The sequence below is a fragment of the Pipistrellus kuhlii genome, unplaced genomic scaffold (genome assembly GCF_014108245.1).
Source record: "Pipistrellus kuhlii isolate mPipKuh1 unplaced genomic scaffold, mPipKuh1.p scaffold_m20_p_14, whole genome shotgun sequence".
Classification (NCBI taxonomy): domain Eukaryota; kingdom Metazoa; phylum Chordata; class Mammalia; order Chiroptera; family Vespertilionidae; genus Pipistrellus; species Pipistrellus kuhlii.
Genome location: NW_023425449.1, coordinates 843,505 through 867,937, shown reverse-complemented (window position 1 = coordinate 867,937; position 24,433 = coordinate 843,505). Strand labels below are relative to the sequence as shown.

At 56.3% G+C, this 24,433-nt stretch overlaps 1 protein-coding gene across 25 annotated transcripts in view; it reads right to left on the bottom strand.

The window, feature by feature from the left end:
• The window catches only part of PTK2 (protein tyrosine kinase 2), a 98,998-nt gene that overhangs the window by 5,924 nt on the left and 68,641 nt on the right, over window positions 1–24,433 (bottom strand). For 17 of the 25 annotated variants that reach the window (XM_045581258.1, XM_045581259.1, XM_045581260.1 and 14 more), the window contains 7 exons: window positions 23,055–23,144; window positions 20,116–20,320; window positions 11,379–11,490; window positions 9,809–9,895; window positions 7,830–7,967; window positions 7,153–7,284; window positions 1,512–1,574 (listed from right to left, as the gene is read on the bottom strand). In XM_045581258.1, the coding sequence (XP_045437214.1) occupies window positions 1,512–1,574; window positions 7,153–7,284; window positions 7,830–7,967; window positions 9,809–9,895; window positions 11,379–11,490; window positions 20,116–20,320; window positions 23,055–23,144 (827 nt within the window). The remainder of the gene's footprint in view (window positions 1–1,511; window positions 1,575–7,152; window positions 7,285–7,829; window positions 7,968–9,808; window positions 9,896–11,378; window positions 11,491–20,115; window positions 20,321–23,054; window positions 23,145–24,433) is intronic. The other 8 variants (XM_045581262.1, XM_045581263.1, XM_045581266.1 and 5 more) reach the window with 1 other exon arrangement.

The window sequence follows — 24,433 nt, the reverse complement described above, 5'->3', positions numbered from 1 at the left end:
CCGCCTTCGGGCGTGCTCTGGTGGGACGTGTCTCCAGCTGGGGCCCTGAGGACTCACTCAGCTGTGGTGGCTTCCGTGTCCCATTAGTGACTAAGGCGAACACTCACACACCGGGGCCCAGTCGGGAATGCAGATTGCTGTCCTCACACAGCTGAGGGGGCGCCTGTTCTCAGGGCTCACTAGGTCAGGCCGGTGGATCACCACTGCCCTCCGGCCAAAGGGCCGCCCGGCACCCTCAGCAGTCACAGCCTGAAGGCGGAGAGCGGCAGCCGCCGGCAGATCAGGGGGCCACCTGTAGCTGAGGACACGGTCCCGTGTGCCTCAGCCCCAGGAAGGAAGCAGCCACAGCCTAAACCGCGGCAGCGGGCGGCTTTGGGTGCATTTCCCACAAGCCTCGGTCCGCCCACCTGTGGGTGTGGGTGTGGGGTGGGTGTGGGCAGGGCCTGCCTTCACGGGGTGCTGAGGACGCAGTGTGGGGCACACAGCGCAGCACCTGCAGGACTAAGCGCCTTCCCCACCAGGACGACCCCCTTCCTGTCACCCAGGCCTGGTGCAGCCAGTGCTATGAGGTCACGGTGGCCCCTTCTTGTGCCACGTCCCACGGAGTGTTTCTGCCTCGCCCTCAGCTGGCCCACCTCAGCAGTTACTCGTTCCTTCCACACCTGCCTGTGTGCTGTGTCACACACGGATGCCAGCCCGCTTTCCTCACCAAGCCCTCCTGTCACGCTCACAGCAGGTCCCGGGGCAAGGGCTATATCCTGCCGAGCCCCTCTCTCTCTGTATTCAGGACAGAGTGCTCCCCGCACAGGAGGAAGGGGGACTGTCAGGTGGTGGGCGGATCACCTGACTCATGAACTAAGGATGCGTCTCTGCCAGCAGGGCCCGCCGCACCAGCCTTCCTGGGCTGACACTGAGCACGCCATGCCCCCAGGCCACCGCAGGGCACTGGCGTCCCAGTGCAGATGCGACAGCTCCTGGCCTGTGTGCCGATATGAGCCAATAGCTCTGCCTAACGGAGCCGCCGGTGACACTGGCTGCACATGTCTGCCACCTAGCGGGCACAGGCCCCTGCTCCTGGGCGCTCCTTTACGTGCTTCTTGTAAGCACACACCTGCCGATGGAGTCCTATCAAAACATTTCCCTCCTCCCAAGGACCAGGGAGAGTTCTAGCAGGTTCTAAGTAACTGGGTGAATCCTAAGCTGGCTCCTCACGGGAGCTGGGAGGCTTTCCCCCGACACACCCAGGAAAGGCCTGACCGGCAGCAAGTGTCCTGTGACTGAAAGGGCTGTGAGCGTGCAGGGGGAGCTGGGAACTCAGCGTGCGCCTGTCAACATCAGCGCGAGGCCCTGCTGCTCCAGGGCGCAGAGCCCAGCTCCCACGGAAGAGACGGCACTGGTGGCGGGGTGGGGACCGCCGCGTCTGAGCAGGGACACAGGGTGCGGGACCACAGAGTAGGTGGCTGGGTTCGGAGGTGCCACGACAAGGACACACCAGCCCACGCCCTGCTCACCGGGCCCTGGAGACTGCCGTCCTCCCTGTCCACGCTGCCGCGGGAGAGCCGCACATCCGGTTTCTGGAGTGAAAACAGAACCACAGCTTCAGTCTGGGTTAGGTTCCTTCCTTCTTCAGCGCACTGTCCTCACTAAGGGAGCAGACTGGGCCCCAGTTTTGGAAAAATTCTCAAAAGCCAGAGATGACAATCCCACGTGCTCACAAATAGGGCTGGGCCTGCCCCCGAACCGGTCCCCCTTCCCCAGCCCACCCGGCCCCTCCTCCAGCAGAGCAGAGCCTTCCCCGCACCCAGAACCCCCAGAAGAAAAGGAGCAGCGTACTTCCTGCGCCCACGGGGCGAGCTGCGTGGCCCTGGCCCTGCCCAGCAGCGGTCCGATGGCAAGTTCCCCTCAAGCACCCACAGTACAGAACCAAACAGACGTGGTTAACGGAAATGAGCACAGAAACGGCACGAACACTAGGATAAAGGCTCGGTCCACACCACCGGGCAGCAGCCTCCAGCCACCAGCGCGCTGCCACCACACGGCCCCCCCGGGCCCATGCTCCCAGGGGCCTGTGACCGGGTCATGATGGCTCCCCCCGGAGGCAGCTGGCGAACCCGGCTGCGCAGTGCTGCACCGGGCAGGCCGGGGTCCAGGACACGCCACAGGCACGGCCGGTAATGAAGAAAGGGCTCCGTCTCACCCTTCTTTTAAAGGCACATGTGCACAAAGGGCAACAAAGCCACAGAATTCCCACCCTTACTGGATTAACACTGGCACATTACTAAGTTATTGCCGCATCAGGCGTCCAATAAACCTACACCTCCTGTTAGTGGAACATCTGGGCCATTTCAAGTTCAATGTGGTAGGAGGCTGTGTACAAACCGAGCAGAATCCCGATTACTTCCCTGGGACAAGGCAGGAATGGAATTACTGAGTCAGAGGTTTCAGCGTTTGGAAAGCTCTGGGTGTAGCTGCCAGGCTGCTCCCGGCAGGTGAGTTTGCCTGCTGGGTGCGAGTCTCTCCCACCATGGACGCAGCCAAGTCCACCAACAAAACGCTACGCTGGGGGTGCCCCCTTTCTGGCAGAGAACACCTGCTTCTTCTCACGAGGCGCTCGGCCCATGAGGTCAGAGGCCCTGGCACGGCTCCCCACTGGGACTTGGGAGGACACATGGGGAAGAGCCACCTGCATGACGCCCCTAACCCACTCTCACCGGTGAGACGGAGCCCATGGGTGCCTGGCACAGCAATGCGCACCTGCCAGTGCTCAGCACACGCTCCAGGAGCCGCTGACGCCCCCGGGCAGGCAGGCCTGCAGGGAGGCAGCTGCGCGGAAAGGCAGGGTGTGGCAGCTCAGTCAGTACACAGGAGCCGGGAGCACCTTCGACCTGCGGAGGAGTTTCATTTGCTTTTCCACTGCAATGAGAGCCACGTAAGCCCATTGTCTGCTGTCGGAATAAGGAGCTGCATTTCACGTACTTACAAGAACTACCTATTTTCTGTCCATGGGAAGAAGATGAAGTGACATGCTTTCATTTCTTTATACTCAACAGTTCCCTAAGGTATACTTCCCCGAGGGGGGATTTCAGTGGGAAGGGACAGGTCTTCACCATGCGTCCACGGGTGAGTGGCCATGACCGAGCTCCCCGCAGGCCGACAGTGCCTGACCGGAGCCCAGCCGCCTCGAGCAGCGGCCGCAGAGGGAAGAGATGGCTCTTCCCTGCTCCCGGGAGAGGTGAGTCTCCTGTTCCCACCCAGGACCCTCCGGACCGGAGGACAGGAGCGGCTCCGATAAGGAGGCGGCTCCAGCTGACCTCTCACACTAACAGGTGCCACATAACGGTGGGGGCTCTCTGTTACTGTCCCCACTGTGCAGCATCTATTGTGTTTTATTTCGGTACAACATTTATGACCATGTGTACACATGGTCAGTGTAAAGCTCCACGCGTTTTCATGTGTGTGTGTGTGTGTCCCTGCCTAACACACCACCCAGATCAGGATGACCCAGCAGGCTCCTGCCCAGTGGACACCTGCCTCCGCCCGGCCACAGGGGCGAGTGGCTGAGCTTCACGTGTGGACTCAATGTGCGCCTGTGCGTCTGCACCTGGTGGAGCCCATCCTCACGGCGGTGGCACAGCACCTGCTGTGTGAATCTTGCCTATTTCGTGGTCAAGGGGCAGGTGGGTTACCTCCAGTTCCTGGCACCACACAGGCACGCACACTCCCTCTGCTCAGCAGCAGTGAGAGCCAAGGCACTTGAGGTCCTAGGGACACGGCCTCCCTCAGGTCCATCTCGGTCTTGACTCCCCATCACTATCCTTCCAAACACTTCATATTCAGACTTTCACTCCCAAGTCCCGCCACCTTGAACTACTCTGCTTCACTTTCAAACCTGGCACCTGACGTCAGGAAGAAGCACAGGGGATGTGGCCTGGCCCAGAGCCAGAGCCAGAACGAGCAGCAGAGTGGTCTGCAGACAGGCTGTCCCGGGGCAGCTCTGAGAGGAAAAACAGCTCAAATATGTACTTCCTGTCTGCGGACACAAAGCAGGCTTTATGGAGGCAGGCGTTCTCACTTAAAATTAGACTTCTGTCTTGAGCCCAGTATCCCATCAGAAAGCTCCTGTGCGCGCAGCGACAGAAATAAGGAACAAAGGTACTCTGTGTGTAAGTCACGCCCAACCGGGAAGAGTGCTGGGAACAGCCTGGGACTGTGCTCTCTCCCAGCTCTGCATTCTGCTGGCTCGGAAGGACACAGCTGAGCAGGGATGAGAAGGGAGTGGACACGCCACCATACACAAGTGCCGTGGGTCCTGGCTGAGTGACTTTGGGCAAGAGGCTGCCGCTGCAGGAGTGTGTGCTAATGGACACACACATCTGGGGGGTCCTGGCACACACCAGTCTTCAAGAAAAGGCAGGAGCTATTCACAACTAGTGGCCCGGTGCACAGATTCGTGCACACTGAAAGGAAATTAATTAGGGGGAAATTTTTAATATCACTAGTCACCCTTTCTCTATGATAGAAGTGTCACCAAATGATTGACAATGACAGATGGAAATGCACATGTGCGATGGGTGCCAGCGAGAGCTTTCTATGTATTGTGCGTGCATGAGTCACGGAAGACACTCAACTTCTAGAGCAGTCTGAAATAGTTGGGACCGTTAAAGTTCATAATGAAAAGCCTGGCTTGTGTGTGGTGTATCTTTTTGAAAATGTCCCCTTTCCAGTAACTGGGTTTATTTTACTGAGCCAGGGCAGCAGGCGCACAACAGCTCTGACGACACCGGAGGCTGGCCCGCGCTGACAGAGGACAGGCCTGCCTTGGAAAGCCCGCGGCCCTAGAGGCAGCGTTTACGACTGGCAGGGTCTGCGTCCTCAGGACACAGGGCACGCACACTCCATGGCCGTTAGCTACCCGCTAACGACAGAGAGTGAAGGTTCCCCAGGACAGCCGAGAAATCCAATCAAAGGCTCTGCAGCTCCCGAGCAGCGATCCCCTCGGGCTCCTCGGCAGAAACCTCTCACTCCATGTCTTCCTCAGCCTGGGGTCAGGAGCGGAGGCGGCATTCTGGGACTGTCTGTAGGAACGCTGTGTCACAGGAGGACCTTTGGGACACATGACCTAGGAGTCTAGCTTCTCATCGATGCAACTCATGGCAGCGATGGAGCTCAAATCGAGGAAGAGCGAAAAAAGCCCTTTGAAAATTAATGGGGTGCTCTCCCTCCACTGCCTCATGTCATCCTCTCCCCACTATGAGGAAAGCATCACCCGCACATGTGGCGGGAGTGAAGTACTTCACAGGCTAAGAAATTAAAGCATGAAGACAGAAAACAATGCAGGGTCCCAGTAACAAGGGTTTTTAACTCTCCAAAGACTAAGTTCTTCTCGTAATGCCGGCTGGAAGGAGTCAGGATGGGAAGGACCTCAGAGTGCCAAACTGCTCCGTTTTCCCACCACAGCCAGGCCCTGCCCCCGGCCCGCTCCCCGCTCCCCGCCTGCATGGCCCGAGGCCCTGTGTGGTCTGTCCCCTTCATTCCTGCGCTCTGGCCTCTGGGCTGTCTTTCCCCCCCTCAGCCGTACTTGGCTCCTTCCCAGCTCGCCTTGGGTCCTGGTGCTTGGCATGCCCTCTCCCTGGAATGTTCCTCCCAGATCTTCTGGGGCTGTCGCTCTTGCCATTTTAGCGGCTCAGCCTCCCCAATGACCTGGGGCTGCCCTCCCCTCGGTGCTCAGTGCTCTGTCACAATCGGGCTGACCCAGGAGGACGGGAAGAAAGGAGGGGCAGGAGGAGGCTTTCCTGGGGAAGCTCCCGCAGACTTGACACCAGAGACTCATGGTCAGACTTGCATTTTAGGAACATCACCGAGGCAGTGGGGGGACCATGCTGCAGAGACCCCATTAAAATGCCCGGCGGAAGGAAGGCTTCCTGGTCTCATCTCCTCGCTCTCTGTCCTGTCACTGCAGGCGGCCCCGTCTTCACGGCCTGCTACTCTCAGCCCCACCACCCGCCACACGGCCCTAGCGAAGACCAATCCGGAGTGTGGCAATCACAGTGTACCTGAGGAACCAGCACTGTGCTGGTCCTGAAGCCAAGAAGCCGTGACAAGAAACAAATGCTTCTCCAATGAGCATCCATTCTAACTCCCAATGGAACACCGCACACAGAATAAGCCGGCCTGGAAAGAGGGCTCACCTATGCCTGAAGAGGGCGCTCTCTCTGGGAGGCAGGACCAGCAGAAACCCAAGCAAAACGCTCCAGATAACTCAGGTTAAACCTTTTAAAGTTTTCTTTCCTTTTTCTTTTTAAAAAAAATACATATTTTTGTTTATTTCAGAGAGGAAGAGCCAGAACCATCAATGATGAGAGGGAATCGTTGATTGGCTGCCTCCTGCACACCCCTACTGGAGATGGAGCCTGCAACCCGGGCAGGTGCCCTTGACTGGAATAGAACCTGGGATCCTTCAGTCCGCAGGCCAACGCTCTAACCACTGAGCAAAACCAGCCAGGGCCAAAGTTTTATTAAAAACACCACCGCCGCTTCAATATATTTAAAATGTCCGGCACAAATACACCAAGTTATTCTTAACGGAGAAAACCATTAGAGGCACTACCTTTAAAACAAAAGCAGGCGGCCAGCAAGGAGCTACTTCACACTGACGTTAGCCAGGAGAGAAGGGCACGTGTCTGAGAAACACCGAGTGAGGCGGGGAGCAACAGCTGTGCATTCGGAAAATCCAAGGGAACCGGCCACTGACATGTCATGTGACATTTACCGGAACACCCAAGACAATTCCTAACCACCAACTGCATGTGCACACACAGAAACACACAACAACACGTTCGATCAGAACGAGACACCCGTCTCAGCGACAGGCAGCTGTCAGTGACGGCTGTCTGTGCGCAGGCTGACACCTCGGAGCTGTGTCTGTCAGTCCGGTAGTAACACAGAGGCCACAGAAACACTCCCACCTCTGAGCCTACAGGCCACTGCGACCCTCAGACACCGACACTGAGACAGGGACTCCAGGAAAGCCAACCCCACACGGCCGTTTCAGGAAGCGGGAGGGCGGCCAGCTCTCCTGCTCTGGGAAAGAGGAACCTCTACCCCAGGCCCCAGCAGGTCTACGGGCGGAGGGACATCTCCGAAACGCATTACCAGGAACCTCTCCTCTTTCTCCAGCCAGCGCTGGTCTTCCTCCATCTCCTGCTGCTGCCGGATCAGCCGCTCCTCCATCAGCTGTGTGGGCAGCACCTGTCCGATCCCGCGCAGGTCCAGCGCCGCAGGGTCCTGAGGGCAGAAGGCACGGCGGCTCTCAGGTCTACCGGGGATTTCTTACGTCTTCCCTGTCTTCCCAGGAGGAAGCAAGGTGGTGGGACAGGTGGCGTACACGGTTGTGGGAGTGACTTTCCTAGGGCTGCAGGCTGATGCATGCCAAGCGTCTTTAGAAAGTCTACAACCTCTAGCTCAGCGCCACCAGAGGGAGACTCTTTTCGGAGGAAGTGAGCCTCCGTGAACAGATGCGCCAGTCCTAGCGGGCAGTGGATGATCTGGGGGTGATCAGGACTCCACGACAGAGGTAACAGCACTGGCAGCTCGTCTGCCTGCTCCTTCCTCAGCTCCAAGCCAATTCCATTCAATCTGGGGTCTGCCTTCCAGACGAAGGGGCTAATGCCGGTGGCGTCCCTCCTCTAATAAGGAAGATTCCCGGCCCCAGAAAGCACTGAGTAAAGGAGCCTCCTGAGCTGAGAAGTAGGTCACCAAATCAAGCCACCCCAGGATTGAGGAGGAAAGGCCCCTGGGCAAAGCTTGGTCAGTAACGAACGGAAGCTTACCTCCACGCTGGGCTGCCACATGGACATCTCCTGGGGTCTGTGATTCCACGCATCTGTTTGGTCCAAAAGGGCTGCCTGCCCCGGGTACATGCTGCCTGCCATGGCTGGGATTCCGTGTGAGCCAGGGTAGGCAGAGACCTGCGGGCGGGTGAGTGGTGGGTCAGGTCCGGACACACGAGTTCTGCAGTCTGTGCCCCGAGAGGAGGTAGCTTAGGCAGAGAATGCTGGGGGGCCCAGTGACGGCCGCAGCCGCTCATGTCCAGTTCACGGTCACCTTACGGGCAAAGGCACTTTGCAGATGGATGTAAATGAGGAACTGGAGACCGAGGTGAACCTGACGTGACCTCAAGGTCCCTTAGAGAATGCAAGAAGGAAGTGCGGGGCAGGGGAGGGAGACTGACTGGTAAAGATCAGGAGATCCTCACTGACTGCTGGCTCTCAAGGTGGAGGAAGGTCACCGGCTGAGGAATGCAGTGGCCCCGGGGAGTCTGTACTGAGGCCCAGCAGACAGCTCCGCGCACACGCCTGCAGTCAGACCTTACACTTACTGCACTGGGAGCAGCCGTCCACAGGCTGCACCACGCACTGCCAAGGAGCCCCTTCCTGCCCAACCCAACAGACTAAGCCCCCAAAGGCTGTGCCCTGGTGAACAGGGCTGGCAGTGGGGGCCAATCTTCAATTCTAACAAAGGAGACAGCCAGCTAGCCTGGAGACAGCGTGCGCAGGGGGAAATGAGGCCTTCTTCCTCCGCGCCCTCCCTCCGTCCAGAGAAGACAGAAGGACCTGCCCTGTTCCCACAGCTCAGGATGGCCGGTTCTCTGTCAAGTTTTTAATGAGATAAACAACAGCCAAATGACAACAGAGGTTTGCATATCTGTTAGGCCTCCAGGCAATGACACACCAACCTCCCTCCCGACAATATGGAATTCAACTGTCAAATGAGACAGAGATAGTGCTCTCAGGTTACTAAAGCCAACACTTAACAGTAAAACTTCTGCTGAACATAAATGCTGGCTACCCTTACCATGTTTGGTTGGAAGGACATATTGCTGCCAAGGAACAGTTAGGAATTTTCACAATAAAGAGATTTCGAATGACCCCAGGCAGTTCTCTCCATACCGCACATGGCAGGACCAGACAGCATGTTAGGCTCAAGAGGAGCCCAAAACACCGCCAGGCAAGTCCCGCCGCTGCGCTCACCTCAAGAGCAGGAGGGTCCTCCCCCTCTCCGCCAGGATAACACACACGCCGTCCTTTACGCACTGACTGTTGTGCGCGCCACTGCAGGCACTGAAAGTCCAGGTGAGCCCCTGCCCTCGGGGACCCCACTACTAACAGACACGCACCAGAGCCCAGTCTGCAAGCGCCATGGCCGGCGCGCCCGTCACAGGGCAAGGACCCAGCTCCCGGGACCCGAGCGCTCCCTCTCTGTGCTGCCATCTTCTCTTGAAACAATGCTGGGTCTGACCCCTGCTCAGTGCCCCCTGTGGCCCGACTTCCTGCTCTTAGGAAAAGCTGACACCTGCCCTCAGAAATCCAAACCAACAATGGCTGGCTTTGCTCTGGCCCCTCCTCTCAAGCATTCACTCCTCTGTGCAGGGAACTCGTCTGCAAGCCCACCCGCCTTCCACACTTGCCCACCTGGCAACGCATCTGGACTTCTTGTTTGTTGTTAGTCCTCACCCAAGGATATTTTTCCCACTCATTTTGAGAGAGAGGGAGAGGATAAGGGAGGAGGAGAGAGTAACATAGACGTGAGAGAGACACATCAATTGTTTGTCTCCCACCACTCCCTGACTGAGGCCAATTATGTGCCCTTGACCGGGAATTGAACCTACGACCCTTCGGTGCATGGGCCAATGCTCTAACCACTCAGCACACCAGCCGGGGCTCATCTGGCCTTTACGGTACTTTTGAGTCTCACTCGTGGCTCCCAGGAGAAGCGCCCCGCGGAGTGGTGCCTGCTGGACACGGCGTACCTGGTAGTGGTTGGTCTGCACCATGTGCTGTGGGCTGGGATAGAATCCTTCGCTGGACCGCGGGCTCGGATAGCCCGGCCTGCTGGGCTGCGAACAGACCACAGAGCATCACATGAACAGGCGCTTTGATTACTTCGGTAAATCACAAACTCTGGTTCTACTGAGAATAACAGAAGGTATTTCTCTAACAGAGTTTTCTTGGAAAGAATGATAAAAGGGACCAAGACATCTCAGTGGGGTTAGAAACAGTCTTTTCAATAAATGATGCTGGCCGAAACCAGTTTGGCTCAGTGGTAGAGCCTCGGTCTGCGGACTGAAAGGTCCCAGGTTCGATTCTGGTCAGGGGCATGTACAGTGGTTGCGGGCACATCCCTGGTGGGGGGTGTGCAAGAGGCAGCTGGTCGATGTTTCTCTCTCATTGACGTTTCTAGCTCTCTATGTCTCTCCCTTCCTCTCTGTAAAAAATCAATAAAATATATTTTTAAAAAAATAAAAAATAAATAAATAAATGATGCTGGAGCAACAGGTGTCCACATGCGAGCAAATGACGCTGGGCCTTCCTCACAATATCCACAAAATCAACTCAAAAGGGGTTGTGACTTAAATGGAAGAGCTAGCGCTATAAAACTCCCAGGAGAAAACACAGGACAAATCTGTGGGTTAGGCAATAGTTTTTTGGCTATGACACCAAAAGCTCAAGCAACAAAACAAAAATAAATGCGTTTCATCAAAATTAAAAGCTTTTGTGTTGCAAATGGCAGCATTGGAAAGCATGAGAAAAGTGAAAAGACTACCCACAGAATGGAAGGAAATATCTAGAAGTCGTCTATTTGGGAAGAGTCATACCTAATTATAAAATGACAAGTGTCCCACTTAGCAGTGGGCAGAGGACTTGTGTGGATCCGGGAAGCCGTGCGATGGCCAGTGAGCGCAGACTGAGAAGGTGCTCACGCCATCGGCCTTGAGGGAAAGTGATGCTGCTTTCTGGCTCTCGGCGGCTGGCTGGGGTGTTGTTGAGGAGCAGCATCCTTGGGCCTCGCCTGCCTACTCAAATACAGCCATGGCGGGGGTGGGGAGACACCCCCCCAAGCACCAAAGGCTGTGCTGGGGGTGTCTGCCCAGCTGTCCTCTGCAGCCGAGAGCCAGAAAGCAGCTCCAACCCAACCCGACCTGAAGGGAGCAGGCGGGCGGGAAGGACTCCCCTGAAACAGAGCAAAGCGGACAGCACGGGGCCTAGGCTCAGTCCCTCTCCTGCCTCCACCGTGACTGGATGTGAGCGAGCGATGTCCCTGAGGCCAACAGAAAAAAGCCTCCCCATGAGGAGCTCAGTCCGTGCCTGGGGGGCGTGGGGGGGGGGGGGCGGGAAACCAGAAAGAGCATTTTAAAATCACAGCAAGTGAATCCAATCCGAGCGCACCGAGCGCACCAGTAGGAGCAGACAGGAGACCAGCGCTGGAGTGAGGGTCACTCTTAGGACCTCCCGCAGGTATGGCTTCCCCTCCAGGCAGCTGCCCACCCCGGAGGCACAGAGTCAGGGGAGGAATGCGAGTTGGGTGGGGGCCGCTGCTACCTTGGGCGGAGCTTCGTCGGACCCTCCGGAGTCCCAGGACACTGTGACCTGTCGCCTGGACTCCATCCTCACGCGCTCCTCGTGCTGAGCCTTCTCCTCCTCCAGGATTGTGCTGCAGAGACAACACAGGGGTTAAGGGGCCGCAGGCAGCCAGCACACACCAGCCCCACCCCACTGCCTGGAAGCACAGGGCTAACCGAAGGCAATCAAGAGTGGGAAAGAGGATCAGGTTTCTGACTCTTCACAAAACGACTCAAAAATAGCTGAGTCCAAACTGCAAGCCCAGCTGCAGCCCAGCTACAGGTCAGAGGACAGCTGGGCAGACATAAGAAGTGGGGGAGATCCAAGACGCGCCCAGGCGGGTGATGTGTGTGCCTACATGTGTTTGGAGCAGAGCAGACTTGCCTCGAGCGCTCCGGCACCTCACCCACAGACACGCCCAGGACAGACTCCTCGTGGGAACCTGGGCCCCAGGAGCCGGCATGTTATGGGGCAGCTCAGCAATGGCCATGACTTCCATACACCGCCGTTTCCTTCTCGCGTTTAGCTACCAAGTGCTTCACCCTCAGGAAAACACGGAACCAGTGACAGCAGGGCAGTGCGTCTGGAAACACCAGCTGCTTTAAGCTGCCAGGTGTGGGTAGGAGTGCTGTAGGCGGTTAGACGGACATGAGCAGAGCAAGGAGTACAGGTCACCAGGATGGGACCCCCAGGTGCCTAGCAACGGACAGTTAGTCAATGGCTGGGGGAGACCTCAGCCCCAGGATGACCTTCCTCCCCTACCAAATCGCTGGTCATGAGGTTTGGACCCCTGACCTTTCCCCTTGAGGTCACACCTACATGTGTTGGGAGCAGTTGTGTCTCAGCTCCCGGCCCAGACCAGCAGCAAACCCATCCGGGCTGACATCAGGACCAGTTGCCCTGGATCGTGACCCTGCCTGGTGCCGCCATGCCGTCAGCGGAGCGCAGCCCTGAGAGGACTCGCTGGAAGCCGCCGCCTCTCTGCTGGGACCTTCCCCGGGGCTGCCCCACCTCCGCCCGAAGTCCAGAGGAGGAGGCCAGTGCTCTCCTCCCGGGAGCACAACCTGCTGCCCTCCCCCAGGCAGTTACCTGAGGGCCTCGCTCCCAGCTCCCAGGCCCTCCCTCTCCTCCAGAACATGTCTGCGGAGCCAGTTCTCCTGGGAGTGACTTCTACCCGAGAGTCACCCAGCAAATGCTCTCTGTGCTCTGGGTCTAGCTGAGTTCTGTCCCAGCCGGAACCCAAGGCCCGAGGTTGCCGAACCCGCAGGTTAGACGCCTGGAGCCGTGCCCCCGCCTACAACAGCAGCACCTACTTACCACAGCTCGCCTACTCAGGGCCTCACTGCCTCCCACACGCCTCTGTGCCGGCCGTGCGGCGGCCTGGTCCTGCTCTCTGCCATCCGGAAGCTACCCAGAAGGCCGCCACGCCGGCCCCTGCCCCCTGCCCATTGCACTCGGGCCCCGGGTTCAGCGGGCGGCAGTCTGACTCTTTCGTCCGTACGACAGTAACCGGCTCTCCGACAAGCCTGCACGGCTGAGCTCTAGGAATGCAGCCGCCTGGTGGATGCAGAGTCCGCGCCCAGAATTACTCATGGAGTGAGGTCACTGCAGCGCTCCCTCCGATCTACTGTGGGAATGTGCTCGCTGCCTCAGACAGACATTCCTGCCTGACAAGCAGCAGGCTGCTCACCCGCCAGCTCCCAGCGCGGCCAGGCAGGAAGTGACAGTCAACAGTGCCCGCGCAGCGGACTGTCACCGCAGGGAGGGTTCTAAGGAAAGGGACTGCTTCCTGTTTCCGTGGAAGATCCCACCTCCTCAAACAGGGTTCTGGCTTCTTGCTCCAGCTCGGTCATCATGACCGAAGAGATACACAGCGTCACCCCAAGGCGGGAGGCGCCCGCCGCCAGGCGGCTGGGCCCGGGGACATCACTCCTGGTCAGATGCGCTGAGACGGGATGGCCTGTTGGCTTTCGCTCCCACTAGGCCGATCCCGCCCTCACAGGCCGGACCCACAGGTCCCACACCAGCTCCCTGAGCATTTGGTGGCCAGAGGGTCACGGAGCAGGGGTCCAACCTGAGACACTGGCCCCAAAGGAGCCACCCTCTCTCAATCACCTGACTCAAAATAAATAACTGACCGTGGGAATCAGAATTTCCAAAACCTACAGTTTAAGACAACTGAAAAACCTATAAAAATCAAGAAAAAAAGGTCAAGTTAAAAGTCCTTTTTTCAAGTAAGAAAAACCCAAGCAAACTATGGTAAGACCACGTGGGACATGCTCTTTAGGGAAGGGGCCCCACTGGGAAAACTTCTGGTGTGTCGGTCGTTTGGTGAAATGGAGCCACTGTGCCCACAATACCACATAGCTAACGAGCGGTCCCAGCCACAGACCTGCTCCAGCTCCGTCCACCGGAGTCTCCACCACCTCGCTTCCCCTGCTCTCCGCTCCCGACATGCTGTCCGAACCCTCTGCTCGGCGTGGGGTATAGTGGTGGGCTCCCCGCAGCCGTCACTCCCATCAGCTGTGTGGCAGCTGCAGGACAGTCACTTCGCTGTCCCTCCACTGAACAGGCCAGCCTCGGCCCCACGAACGCAGACAACCAGGGAGCAGTCCCCTCAACCTCAGCACGCCATTCTCACACCGCAACACGAGACGCTCCTGAGAAACCACACCTTGCTCTCAGAGTGGTCAGGAACATAAAAAATCCACAAAGCACCTGTTTTCACAGTGGAAGACGATTCCACTGGTGGACTCGGGGCACGCGAGACATTTCTGAACTCTGAGCAGCTGCTGCCGAAGAACCAGAGCAAGAGCTAGAATGTGCAAGTCAGGAGGTCGGATTTAAACATATTTTCCCAAACGCCAGTATTTTTAGTCGCCAGACGTTCTGCTGGGAGCTCGGGGCTGCCTCCTGGGAACTGGCACGGAGCCCTCGCTCCTTTCCGGGGACATGGCTCAGCCTCAAACTTGCAAGCAGATGGACAATAAAAGCCAAGACTCACTGCACCACAGACACCGGGCTGGGTCAGCTTAGCCACAGGCCCCACTGGGAAGCGGCGAGAGGAGGGGAGCACTCCTCCCCCAGCTGTGACAGAAGTCACCGAAGACCTGAGGCAGGGACAGGGCCCCCTGGGCTCTGGGGAGCTCTGGGCAGGGTCCGCCACAGCACGCCCTCCCTGTGAGGCCTGCTCCCGGGGCCTCGGCGAGCTGGCACGGGGAGGGCTTATTAAATTTCCGCTCTGGAGCACCAAAACATGACTTCACTCTGAAGGCATTTTCACGGAGAGCGAGAGTGGGCTAATCGGCTCCTCGCTTCCAGGACTGACACAGACACAGTCCCCTCTGCGGGCTCACAGCGGCAGCAGCTGGCAGGCCGGCCAGGACACAGACCGAGCGTGAGGCGCTGCACCTTGCGGGGCTGTGAGCACACCCAGCCCGGCGCCGCAGCCTGTCTCCTCGTTCACAGAGGCGGCCGCGGGTGCCTCTCCATCGCTCGGAGCTCGACGGAGATGGGCATGGGAGGAAGAGCCCTGCTAAGTGAGCGGGATCCTTCTGTTCTCCCCCTGGCCTGCCTACAGCCTCCTTGGGGCTCCGTGCCTTCATCTGCTTCACTCTCCGTACTTTCCCCCAGAACACTCCTCTTCTTTGAAACTAAACCCTGCAGCAGTTCTCCTTTTAGATATAATTTGCTTGAATGAGTTTTTTTGTAGAAGACTGGACTTTGGTCACCTCAACATCTTTTATGGTGACACCACACCATGTGTCGTGGACACAGGGATCAGGCTGGACCCACAGCTCCTCGGGCTAATCTGAAAACTGTCCAGGGAAAAGCCAGAGGGAAACTGCTTATTCTGAAACATGATCTCGTCTAATGACCAGCTCTGCCTCTGCACAGAGGATGGAGCTGACCTCCCAACACAGCCGCAGCCGGGGTCCATGCAGAGTGCAAGGCTGGAGCCAGCGTGAGCGGGGGTCTGTGATGGGCTGGCCTGGGGTGAGCGCCCTGACCAGGGTGGCAGCCTCAGCCTCTGCGCCTCTTCCCTCACAGACAGGCCGGGCAGACTGGCGTCTCGTTTCACGGACACGCTCACTAAAACCACTCTCTTTGATTATTAGGTACCTAAAACTGTCGGAAATAATGTGCTTTTGTTTAATTGTGTTACCCATCTCAAAATTATTAATAGAGTGATTTCTACTGAAATCTCCCTTTAAGATGGTGACCTCTTTGTATCTGCCACATTCGAGCACTCCGAAGAGAGGTGACCACCCTCTTGCAGGCAGGGGCTGTGGACATAAGTGGCTGGGGGAGCAGGAGAGCCCCCCGGACGGCTAGTCTGGGAAGCTGACAGAGGCAGGCACCGGCACAGGGCAGGCCCACATTTCAGAGGCCGCAGCCAGAAGCAGGCCCAAGCCTGCTGGTGTGAAGAACCCGAGTGTGAGTCACCACAGGAGAGGGGAGGTGAGGGGGAATCCCAGTAAGAAGAGAGCCAGGCCTTAAATTCTGAGTATCGGTTCTGCCCCAATCTCTAGCGAACCTGAGTCATCCACATACAAGGCAGGTTCCGAGAAGCCCAGCTACGGCTAAGAGGACGGAATTACAATGTGGTGCTGCCCACACCGTGGAGAGAGAGTCTGCCATCTGAGACCAGCTGAGTTAACTACTTGCTAAAACAAACCAACCAACCAACAAACCAGCCAACTAACCAACGTCTTCCGGAAAGAGTGCAGAGCACTGTATGGACTTAAACATAAAGTATTTTTTCCTTAAAAAGACTGTTTTACACGTTAAGTGTCAGCCTGTTTAGTCTTCCGGCGGAAAGTAGTGTTAGTGACTGGGCTGGTCATGTGTTAGACACAAAACATCTAACCTTACGTTGTGAGGTTACAAACACACATGAATACAGTACACAAGCCCTCCAGCGCAGACAGGCTGAGGCGGGCAGGCTGTCCATGGTGGTTGACGATGGCGAGCTCTCAGTAGACGGAGAGAGTGACACATGGCTAGGTCAGCCCGGGTCACCATAACAAGACAAGCAGACGCGGGTGGGAGAAAGGTGAGGAGATCAGCTGCTGTTTCACTCCTCTCAGCCCAGAACGAGGGCCTGAGCCCAGGACTCCTCTCCTCCCCGCAGGCTGCAGGCGCATGTGGTTTGTAAGTGACGCGGAGCCTGTGCTTCTCCTGCCACCCTTCCCCGCCCGCACCTCCCCCTGCACACCTCCCTGGCAGCACTGGTCTCGTTCTGGATGCTGGTTACAGGAGTGTGCCTGGTTGTGAAAATGTAATGAGCCGTTTACTTCTTGGCATGTTTATATGTTCACATCTTTGTATGTCAATAGAAAGTTAAATATAAAAACATGGAATAAAGCTGTAAGCGGTAATTCTATTTGTGTGCTGCCCTTGTCTGTCTAGAACGGGTTGAACCAAGTGCAGCAGCTTAGAGCGTTTCCCTCAGGGTGCGACGCGGCCGCGCGGTGCCGGCAGGAACGGCGGGGCAGGCGGAGCTCTGTGGGGCGGGCTTGGAACACACGCTCCACAGAGCAAATATGAAAGCCGTTACTGTCCTTGGCACAGTAGCTATTAAAAAATTAACTGAACTTACCAGCGGTTAAACAACATTTCATTAGAAAACACTGCATGTATGAGCTGTCAGTCACACAGCACAGAAACACCAGAGACACGTGGAGAGAGTTCACGGAGGGCCGGCCCGCGCTCCGTGGAGGGAGTCCGTCAAGTCCACCTTATTCGCACCTCGGTGCATTCACACCGTAAGACACAGGATGGAAGGACAGACGCTGAGTGACAGAGGCCCGCCCGTGACAGGGTGGCCGAGCCCTTCAGTCTACCGGACAAGGCTCAGGCGAGGAAGGGCACCCAGATGACCACGGCGGGCGGTGAGCAGCGGGCACCCTGCTGAGCCTCTCTGCAGCCCTCTCTTTAAGGCAGATGAGGAAGATGGGGTTTGGGAAACATTACTAACTGCCCTGAGATAAGGACTTTTCAAATTTATTGCTTTGAAGCATCCTGAATATAATAAAGCTTTTTAAAGCTCAGTAAAGCCTATTAATGACTGTGATACACTGTTACGTGTGAGTGATCAAGCAAGCTAGCAGATTATAAATTTCACTGGCCTTTTTGGTAGCCTTATTATACATTTTTAATTACAAAGTTAAATTTAATTTCTGACCAATACAGGACAATACAGGATAAATTAATTCTCAATGACCTGTGCTAATTGTGCATAGGAAGACATCCATAAATTATAGTCCAGGTATCTTATATTTATTTGTGTGTGTATGAAAACAGTTATATTTATTCTAAAAAGCCACCCTGAACAGTTTTCGGGCTGGTTTATCGGAAGGAACAGTCCTAAATGAATGTCAGTGTGAGCTCGCATGCACTCAGCAACGAGCTCAGGGCTGTGAGACCCCTTCCTGCCTAGGCTCCTGCCTGGAGGTGCGGGCAACCCCAAGGTGAGTATGACGATCCCTGTCCTCAAGGAGCTTCAGTCTAGTAGGGGATGAGACATACTAGACTGTGAGCTCCTCGAGGGCAGGAAAAGTGCTCTATCATCTTGCCCCAGTGACCAGCACCAGGCTCAGCACGAGGTGCTCAGTGTCTGTGTGGCAACATGGGGGGGGCGGGACAAAAACGGTGCTCAGAAGACTCCGAGGGCCACGGTGAATTAGCTGGGAAGTCACAGAAGAGCCAGCACAGAAGCCCAGAGGGACAGGCAGAGTCACCAGGGGAAGGAGGTGGTCCAGGCCAGAAGGCAGGGTTAGCTTGGCTACAGAGTGAGAAAAGGAAGGAGAGAACTGGCAGGTCAAGGCCATACAATTTGAGTCAGGGTCATGTCCCACAGCGATGCTGCAGGATGGACTAACGAGCTCTCGTGGGCAGATGGGAGGACAGTGGAGAAGGAGTGGGCAGGAGGGTGGGGCTGGAGGCACCACAGGAAGGCCTCGGCTGTTAGCTAGTGGGCGGGCGAGGAATTACCCATGACCCCAAGGTGGACTTGAATACAAAGGCCCCGCTATCCCACCAGAAGGCAAGGGGCCGAGGGGAGAAGGCCACAGCATTGCTCTGGACAAACGTGATGGCCAGCGATGACTTCAAATGCAGGTGGTGGGGCTGTGAGAAAAGGCAGCACAGCCCGGAAGCAGACGCGGGCGGAGGGAGGAGGAAAGCCCAGTGTTGCCAAGAACCCGGAGGACAGAGCGGAAGAGCCAGTAGAAACCTATCTCTGCTCAGAGCTAAGGGGCAGGGATGCAGGTCAAGAGGCAAGAAGTCAGGGAGGCAGGCAGGTGGAACTGGGACCAGAGGGCAGAGACTGCAAGGGCAGAAGCTGTGAGCTGTGGGGAAAGACCCAGGAGGAACAAGCAAGCCTAGGAGCAAAACAGGAAGCACGCTCAAATCCCCAGCGGTGAGAGAATGTGCACCTAAGTCATGGGAAAACGAAGAAGCTTGACTTTGGTCCGGAGCAGGCCGTCTGGAGTGCTAAGACCACGAGTGTGTGAAATGCAGCGTGAGCGGCTGTGCACGCCACAGGCCCGGCTCAGAGAGGCAGGCGCTCCGCAGTCAGCTGCTGCTGGACGGCCCTCCCTTCTCCCCAGGGGCCTGATTCTCCTCCCAGGAAACTTGTCCAGCGGTGAGTGCATGGGAGGAGGGGAGGCTAGAGATGGCTAGGGAGGCGAGCACTGGGGAAGGTTGGCTGGATGAGCTCAGGGCCTTCCGGATCTGATACTGACTACTATTTATGAAAAAAAGACTAAATGGCAGCAGATTAAAAAGTCTCACATAGCCTCAAGGAAGCACCCCAAATATGAAACAGGTGACACAGCTCACAGTACACCACGGCACTGGTTAGTTATAAAATTGAACTCCCCATGCATATGTATAATACTAAAGTATCTTACTTATTAAAGAATTAAGTCTTAATCTAGACTTAATTCTACTCAATGAGGCAACTGTTTACTGAGCACGTAATGGGCGCCTGGCCCGAAGCTCCGGGCACAGAGACGAGTAAGAGCCGTGGGACCCATCCAGAGCCTGAGTCTGGCCGGAGACAAAAACTAGCAAACGAGAAGCCGCCAGGCTGTGCAGATGGCCAGCGCTCAGCACACAGACAAGACCCTGAACGGGCCTCACGGGGACTGGGAGCCACTGAAGGTTCAGTCTGGCAGTGCCTGGCACGAAGCCGGAGCCTCTAACTGGCAGGGAATGGCAATGTGGACTGCTTCACGCGATGACAGGAGTTCTGGAAAGGCAAAGGAGTGGCTGTCTCTTGGGGGCAGGGTGGAAGGGGGAAGCTTCCTCAGGGAGGTGACATCTGGCTGGATTCTAAAGACAGAACAGGTTCGTGGGCGAAGGCAGGGAGCAGAGCTGGCGGACGCAGGCAGGGCAGGGCTGGGGCTGACATGTGACAGGAGACGGCCAGGCCAGTGAGGGCTATGTTCCCGAGGAGCTCGCATGCCATGCGCAGTCAGTGAGAAGTTAGGGGAGAGAGATTTCAACGTAATTTGAAGTTTATGAAGATTTGAAGATGTAATCTACTTAAGACTCTTGCAAGGTATAAACAAACACAAAATAAGTTTCCAAATTATGTTTGCCCACGAAACAGGGTCAGCCTTTGACGCACTGATAAAGCGACCGTGACTGCTATCGCTCAGGAGCAGCGGAGCCTGCCCAGCCCGGCCCTCTCTCCCCCCACTCCTACCTGAGCTGAGCCTTGAGCTCAGTGAACCGGGGCCGCCTGCTGGGGTCATAGGCCCAGCATTTCGTCATAAGGCTGTAGAGGGTGGGAGGGCAATTTGGAGGCATTGGCAATCTCTCCCCATTCTCAATGCGCCCGATCACATCATTGTTCTTCACTCCTTGAAAAGGCTTCACGCCATGCATCAGAATCTCCCACATACACACACCTGTGGAATGGGGTGAGAACAGAACAGGGGACTTAGCAGGGTCGCTTCAGAGTCAGCACGAGCCACAGCTGTGTGATGTGCACCAGCTCAGTGAAGCACATTGGACGAGCTCTTGTAAGAACAGCAACGCTACTTTAATACAGTGTGAATAACGCAACATTAGGTTACCAAGGAAACACCGGAACTTTCCCATGAGGCTTCTTATCTAGAACTCCTATTGGAAAAGGGCCTGGCAGCACAGGGCACTTCCTGGCGTGGTGGACAGCTCAAAAGCAAGCTCAAAGGCAGCGGAACGGGTTTCAGCCTCTCGCTCGCCAGTGCAACCTGCTCATGAGCACAGTGGCTGGCCCGCGGCCTAGCAGCGGAAGCCCTGCGCTGACACTGCAGTCCCTGGACGCGGTGCACAGGCACTGTCTCCTGGCTCACCCACAGGTCATCACTGCCCCTGTCCAAAACTCCACCATCAACCTCAGAAAGTCTCCTCTCAACCTGCCCTTGAGAACCTCTTGCTTTCTCAGGACCGTCTGAACAACTGGCATTCACCTTTCAGTTAAACAAATGAGCCAAACCTGAAACTGACAATGAGGACCAGCCCGGAATGACCGGGGAACGGAGCCCGGCGAGGAGGAGGGCGGCTTTCTCCTGATGGCTCCGGTCAGCACCCGGCACTTCGCCCCTGGAGATCGTGCCACCTGAACGTGCCACAAACGTGTCTTTGCTGGTGTGGGGTTCCCCGGCTTCCTGGCCCTTTACTTCCCTTTTCACAGCTCTCCTCGAGGCACCTCTTTGAGCTCTCCTACAAAGCTCCTCCCGGTCCCCAACACTTCCTCGCTACGCCCAGAGTACACGCCGTGCAGTGGGGGAGGGGGGGGTGCGCTGGCGGCTGGGCTTTCCTCCTGCGTCTCCAGTTCCTAAAGGGTCTGTCCCTCAGAGGAGGCCCGTATCTTCTCAGAGCGCGTTACTTAGACCCTGGAGCTGGCCAAAGGCTGAGCACAGAGTGGTAAGACAGAGCGCCCCTCTGCTCGCTCATCAGTACCAGGACAGCACCATCGGAAACAATGGCACTGTTTTCTGAGAACATGACACACCGCTGACACCTTCCTCAAATGCACACGTCACCCTCAATCCTCACACCTTCCCCCTCTGTGAACACAGCGTTTCCTCATGTTGGAGACGCCGCGGGCTGCAGGGCGCGCAGTTACTGTATGACTAAGAAAGGGGGATGCTGCCAGCTGCATGGTGACACAGCCTTTGTCATCTCAGCATGGTTTCCGTCTCCCCAGCAAGCTCTTCCAACTCATCCAGACATGAAAGGGAACATGCACAGAGCGGACCAGGTCCCCACGAGTGCAGGCAAAGCAGCCCCAGGAAAACAGGCCCCGCAACCCCGTGCACAACCCCACGCCCTGGTGTGCACACAGCCCAGTTCCAGGGACGGTAACGTGTGACAGAAACAGGCCTTTCGAATCTCTGAAGGATGGACTTTCCTTCCGAATATAAATAACCTGCTCCCTAGCTGCACAGCTAACGAGCACGGTCTTGGGATCGAGCCTTTTTCTTTTCCTTCCCCTCCCTTTCCCCTTTCCTTTCCTTTTTCTTAAATATTTTCTTCCCTTTATTTCAGAGGGGAAGGGACAGGGAGAGATGGAAATATCAATGATGAGAGAGTCATTGATTGGATGCCTCCTGCACACCCTCTATTGGGGATGGAGCCCACAACCAGCCATGTGCCCTGAAAGGAAATTGAACCATGACCTCCTGGTTCATAGGTCAACACTCAACCACTGAGCCACACTGGCCGAGCCCCAGAGCCTTTCTTGACCCTGTCGGACTACTTCCTATTTGGATGAAGAGGCCCTCCCTGAACCTGGTGTCAGTGAGAGCACTCGGTGGTTACTAAGTCAACAGCAAGTAAAGAGAAGAAAATAAGGACACACACTTAATATAGATGAAGTTGTTTTTATTTATAGGAAAAGGTACATGAACACACCGGCAGAGAAAAGACACGTTAGACTGTGCGCAAGCTCCACATGAGAGTTAGGACAGGGAAGAGCAGAAGATGCAGAGACAGGGGGTCCTTGTGTCTGGACGCTACCCCTGCCACATGAAGCTTCACGGAAGAGGGACATTTCAGCTGACCTGCAGGTTACACAGAACTTGCTCTGGGGGAGAGAGTACAGGATAAGGTGCTCCAGATGGGAGGAGTCACAGGGGTGCGCAGAGTGGCCTCGGAGAGCCCCTTACACTAGCTGGGAGGTGCTCAAGGACCCACAGCAGGAGGAGGACCAGGCAGGAAGGGACAGAGCAGACATGGGAGGGGCAGGACCACAGAGACGAGGGTCAAACCTCAAGCCCTGAGACAAGTTAGGAAGGAGGAGAGTCCAGCGGAGAGGAGGAAGCGCGGTCTCAGGTCCCCAGGTGTGAGGGACAGTCACAGAGCCAGAGGGACAGTTAACTCAAGCCTCCCAGAGAGGCATGAGCGAGATGCAGAGAGGGGGAGAGAGGAAGCGGAGGTGACCGCCCTGTGGGCAGAAGCACGCCAAGGGAAGGAAGAGTGACGGAAGGGACCGGCAGCGGTCGTCGCAGAAGCCACCCTGGAAGCTAGCATGTGCAACTCCACGACCCTCTGCCCAATGCGTCCAGAGGCCGCCATCCACATGCTCGGAGCCCAGGCGCAGCGCGGTTAGGAGAGCGGGGGACAATCAGAAAACACAGAGCCCGTCACAATACTCACCAAACATCCACACGTCACTGGCTGAGGTAAAGCGTCGAAAATTGATGGACTCTGGGGCCATCCATTTAATAGGCAATTTTCCTTTGGAAGCTAGAAGATGAATTTCAGAAAGTGAATTTTCTGTAGCTGCTGAGGAAGCTAACAGTTACAGCTTGCTGAGATGTTTAGTATCACGATAAAAAGCGTTGGACATCTGACCCTGAACCGCGCTTCCCGGAGTTTCTTTCCCTTCCCCTGACGTCCTGAGGTCCCTGGCGCGGTGGCAGGTCCACGGGCAGGGGCGTGGGAGCAGGAAGGGCGAGGGAGCCGTGAAGAAGGCATTCTCGTGAGCTCAGTGAGCAGCTTACAACTCCCCAGCAGGTCCTCATCCACAGGACGGAGCCTTGTGGTGGGAGCTGCCTGCCAAGGACAGCAGCCCTTCCCATCCTGAAGCACCTCGCACTGGGAAGCCGGTGCCCAGGGAAATATCACATATGCATGCGCATCTCCGTCAGCTGAACCCTTCGGTCCTAACCCGTCCCGGGAGGCTCTCTGCTGAGAACACGAGGTTCGGGCGCCTTGGTGATGAGCCCGAGCCTGGCTGCCTTCTGCGGCGGAGGGAGCACGCCTCTGGTGACTTGCCATCAGGAGACAACCAGATGCATTACATTTATAACTTCCCGCCTAACTTCCAGAACCTTCCTGACAACTGAACTCAAATCCTGTTTGCTTCCTTCCAGACAAACTGCCCTCCCACTGTGCACTGACCCGAAGGGCCCCAACCTTCAGGGCGGTTTTCCTAAGTCTAGTGGACTCTGCACAGACCTAGCTGAGGCGCCATGTGCTGAAGCTGCCCGTCGCCATTCAGTGTCACATGACAGCAGGCTCCGCACCCTCCTGTGTGGAGTTAGCTTCACTGGATCCTAGGGCTGGGACTGGTTAGGATTTGAGCTGGACATGGACTATATTTTAAAACACTGGGAAGCTGACGTGGTTGTTTTACAGTTATCTGACCAAATAACCAAAATGAATATACAACCAAAGACTTCCCTTTTCGCACACCAAAGGGTCACTGCTTAAGGTTCAGGCTGCAGTATGCAGAAAGCAGATGGAAAAGAGAACAGCCAGGAGCTCTAGAAAAGTCAACCAACTGATTAACTGGCCTTTGTGAACAGTAGTAATAATTAAAATACACACTAATAGCATAACATGAATTTATAATGCAAACCTTAGCTGAAACACTAGAAGGTAAACATTTATTAATAAAAACACTTGGTCAATAATAATTTGAAGAACCAAGGTCCATCTGTCCAAGGTTGGCAAGTTCAAGGAAAACCACCCGAGCTGGGTTTCAGTTCACACGCATGGGCCAAAGTCCTGGGGTGTGAGTCAGACACCTC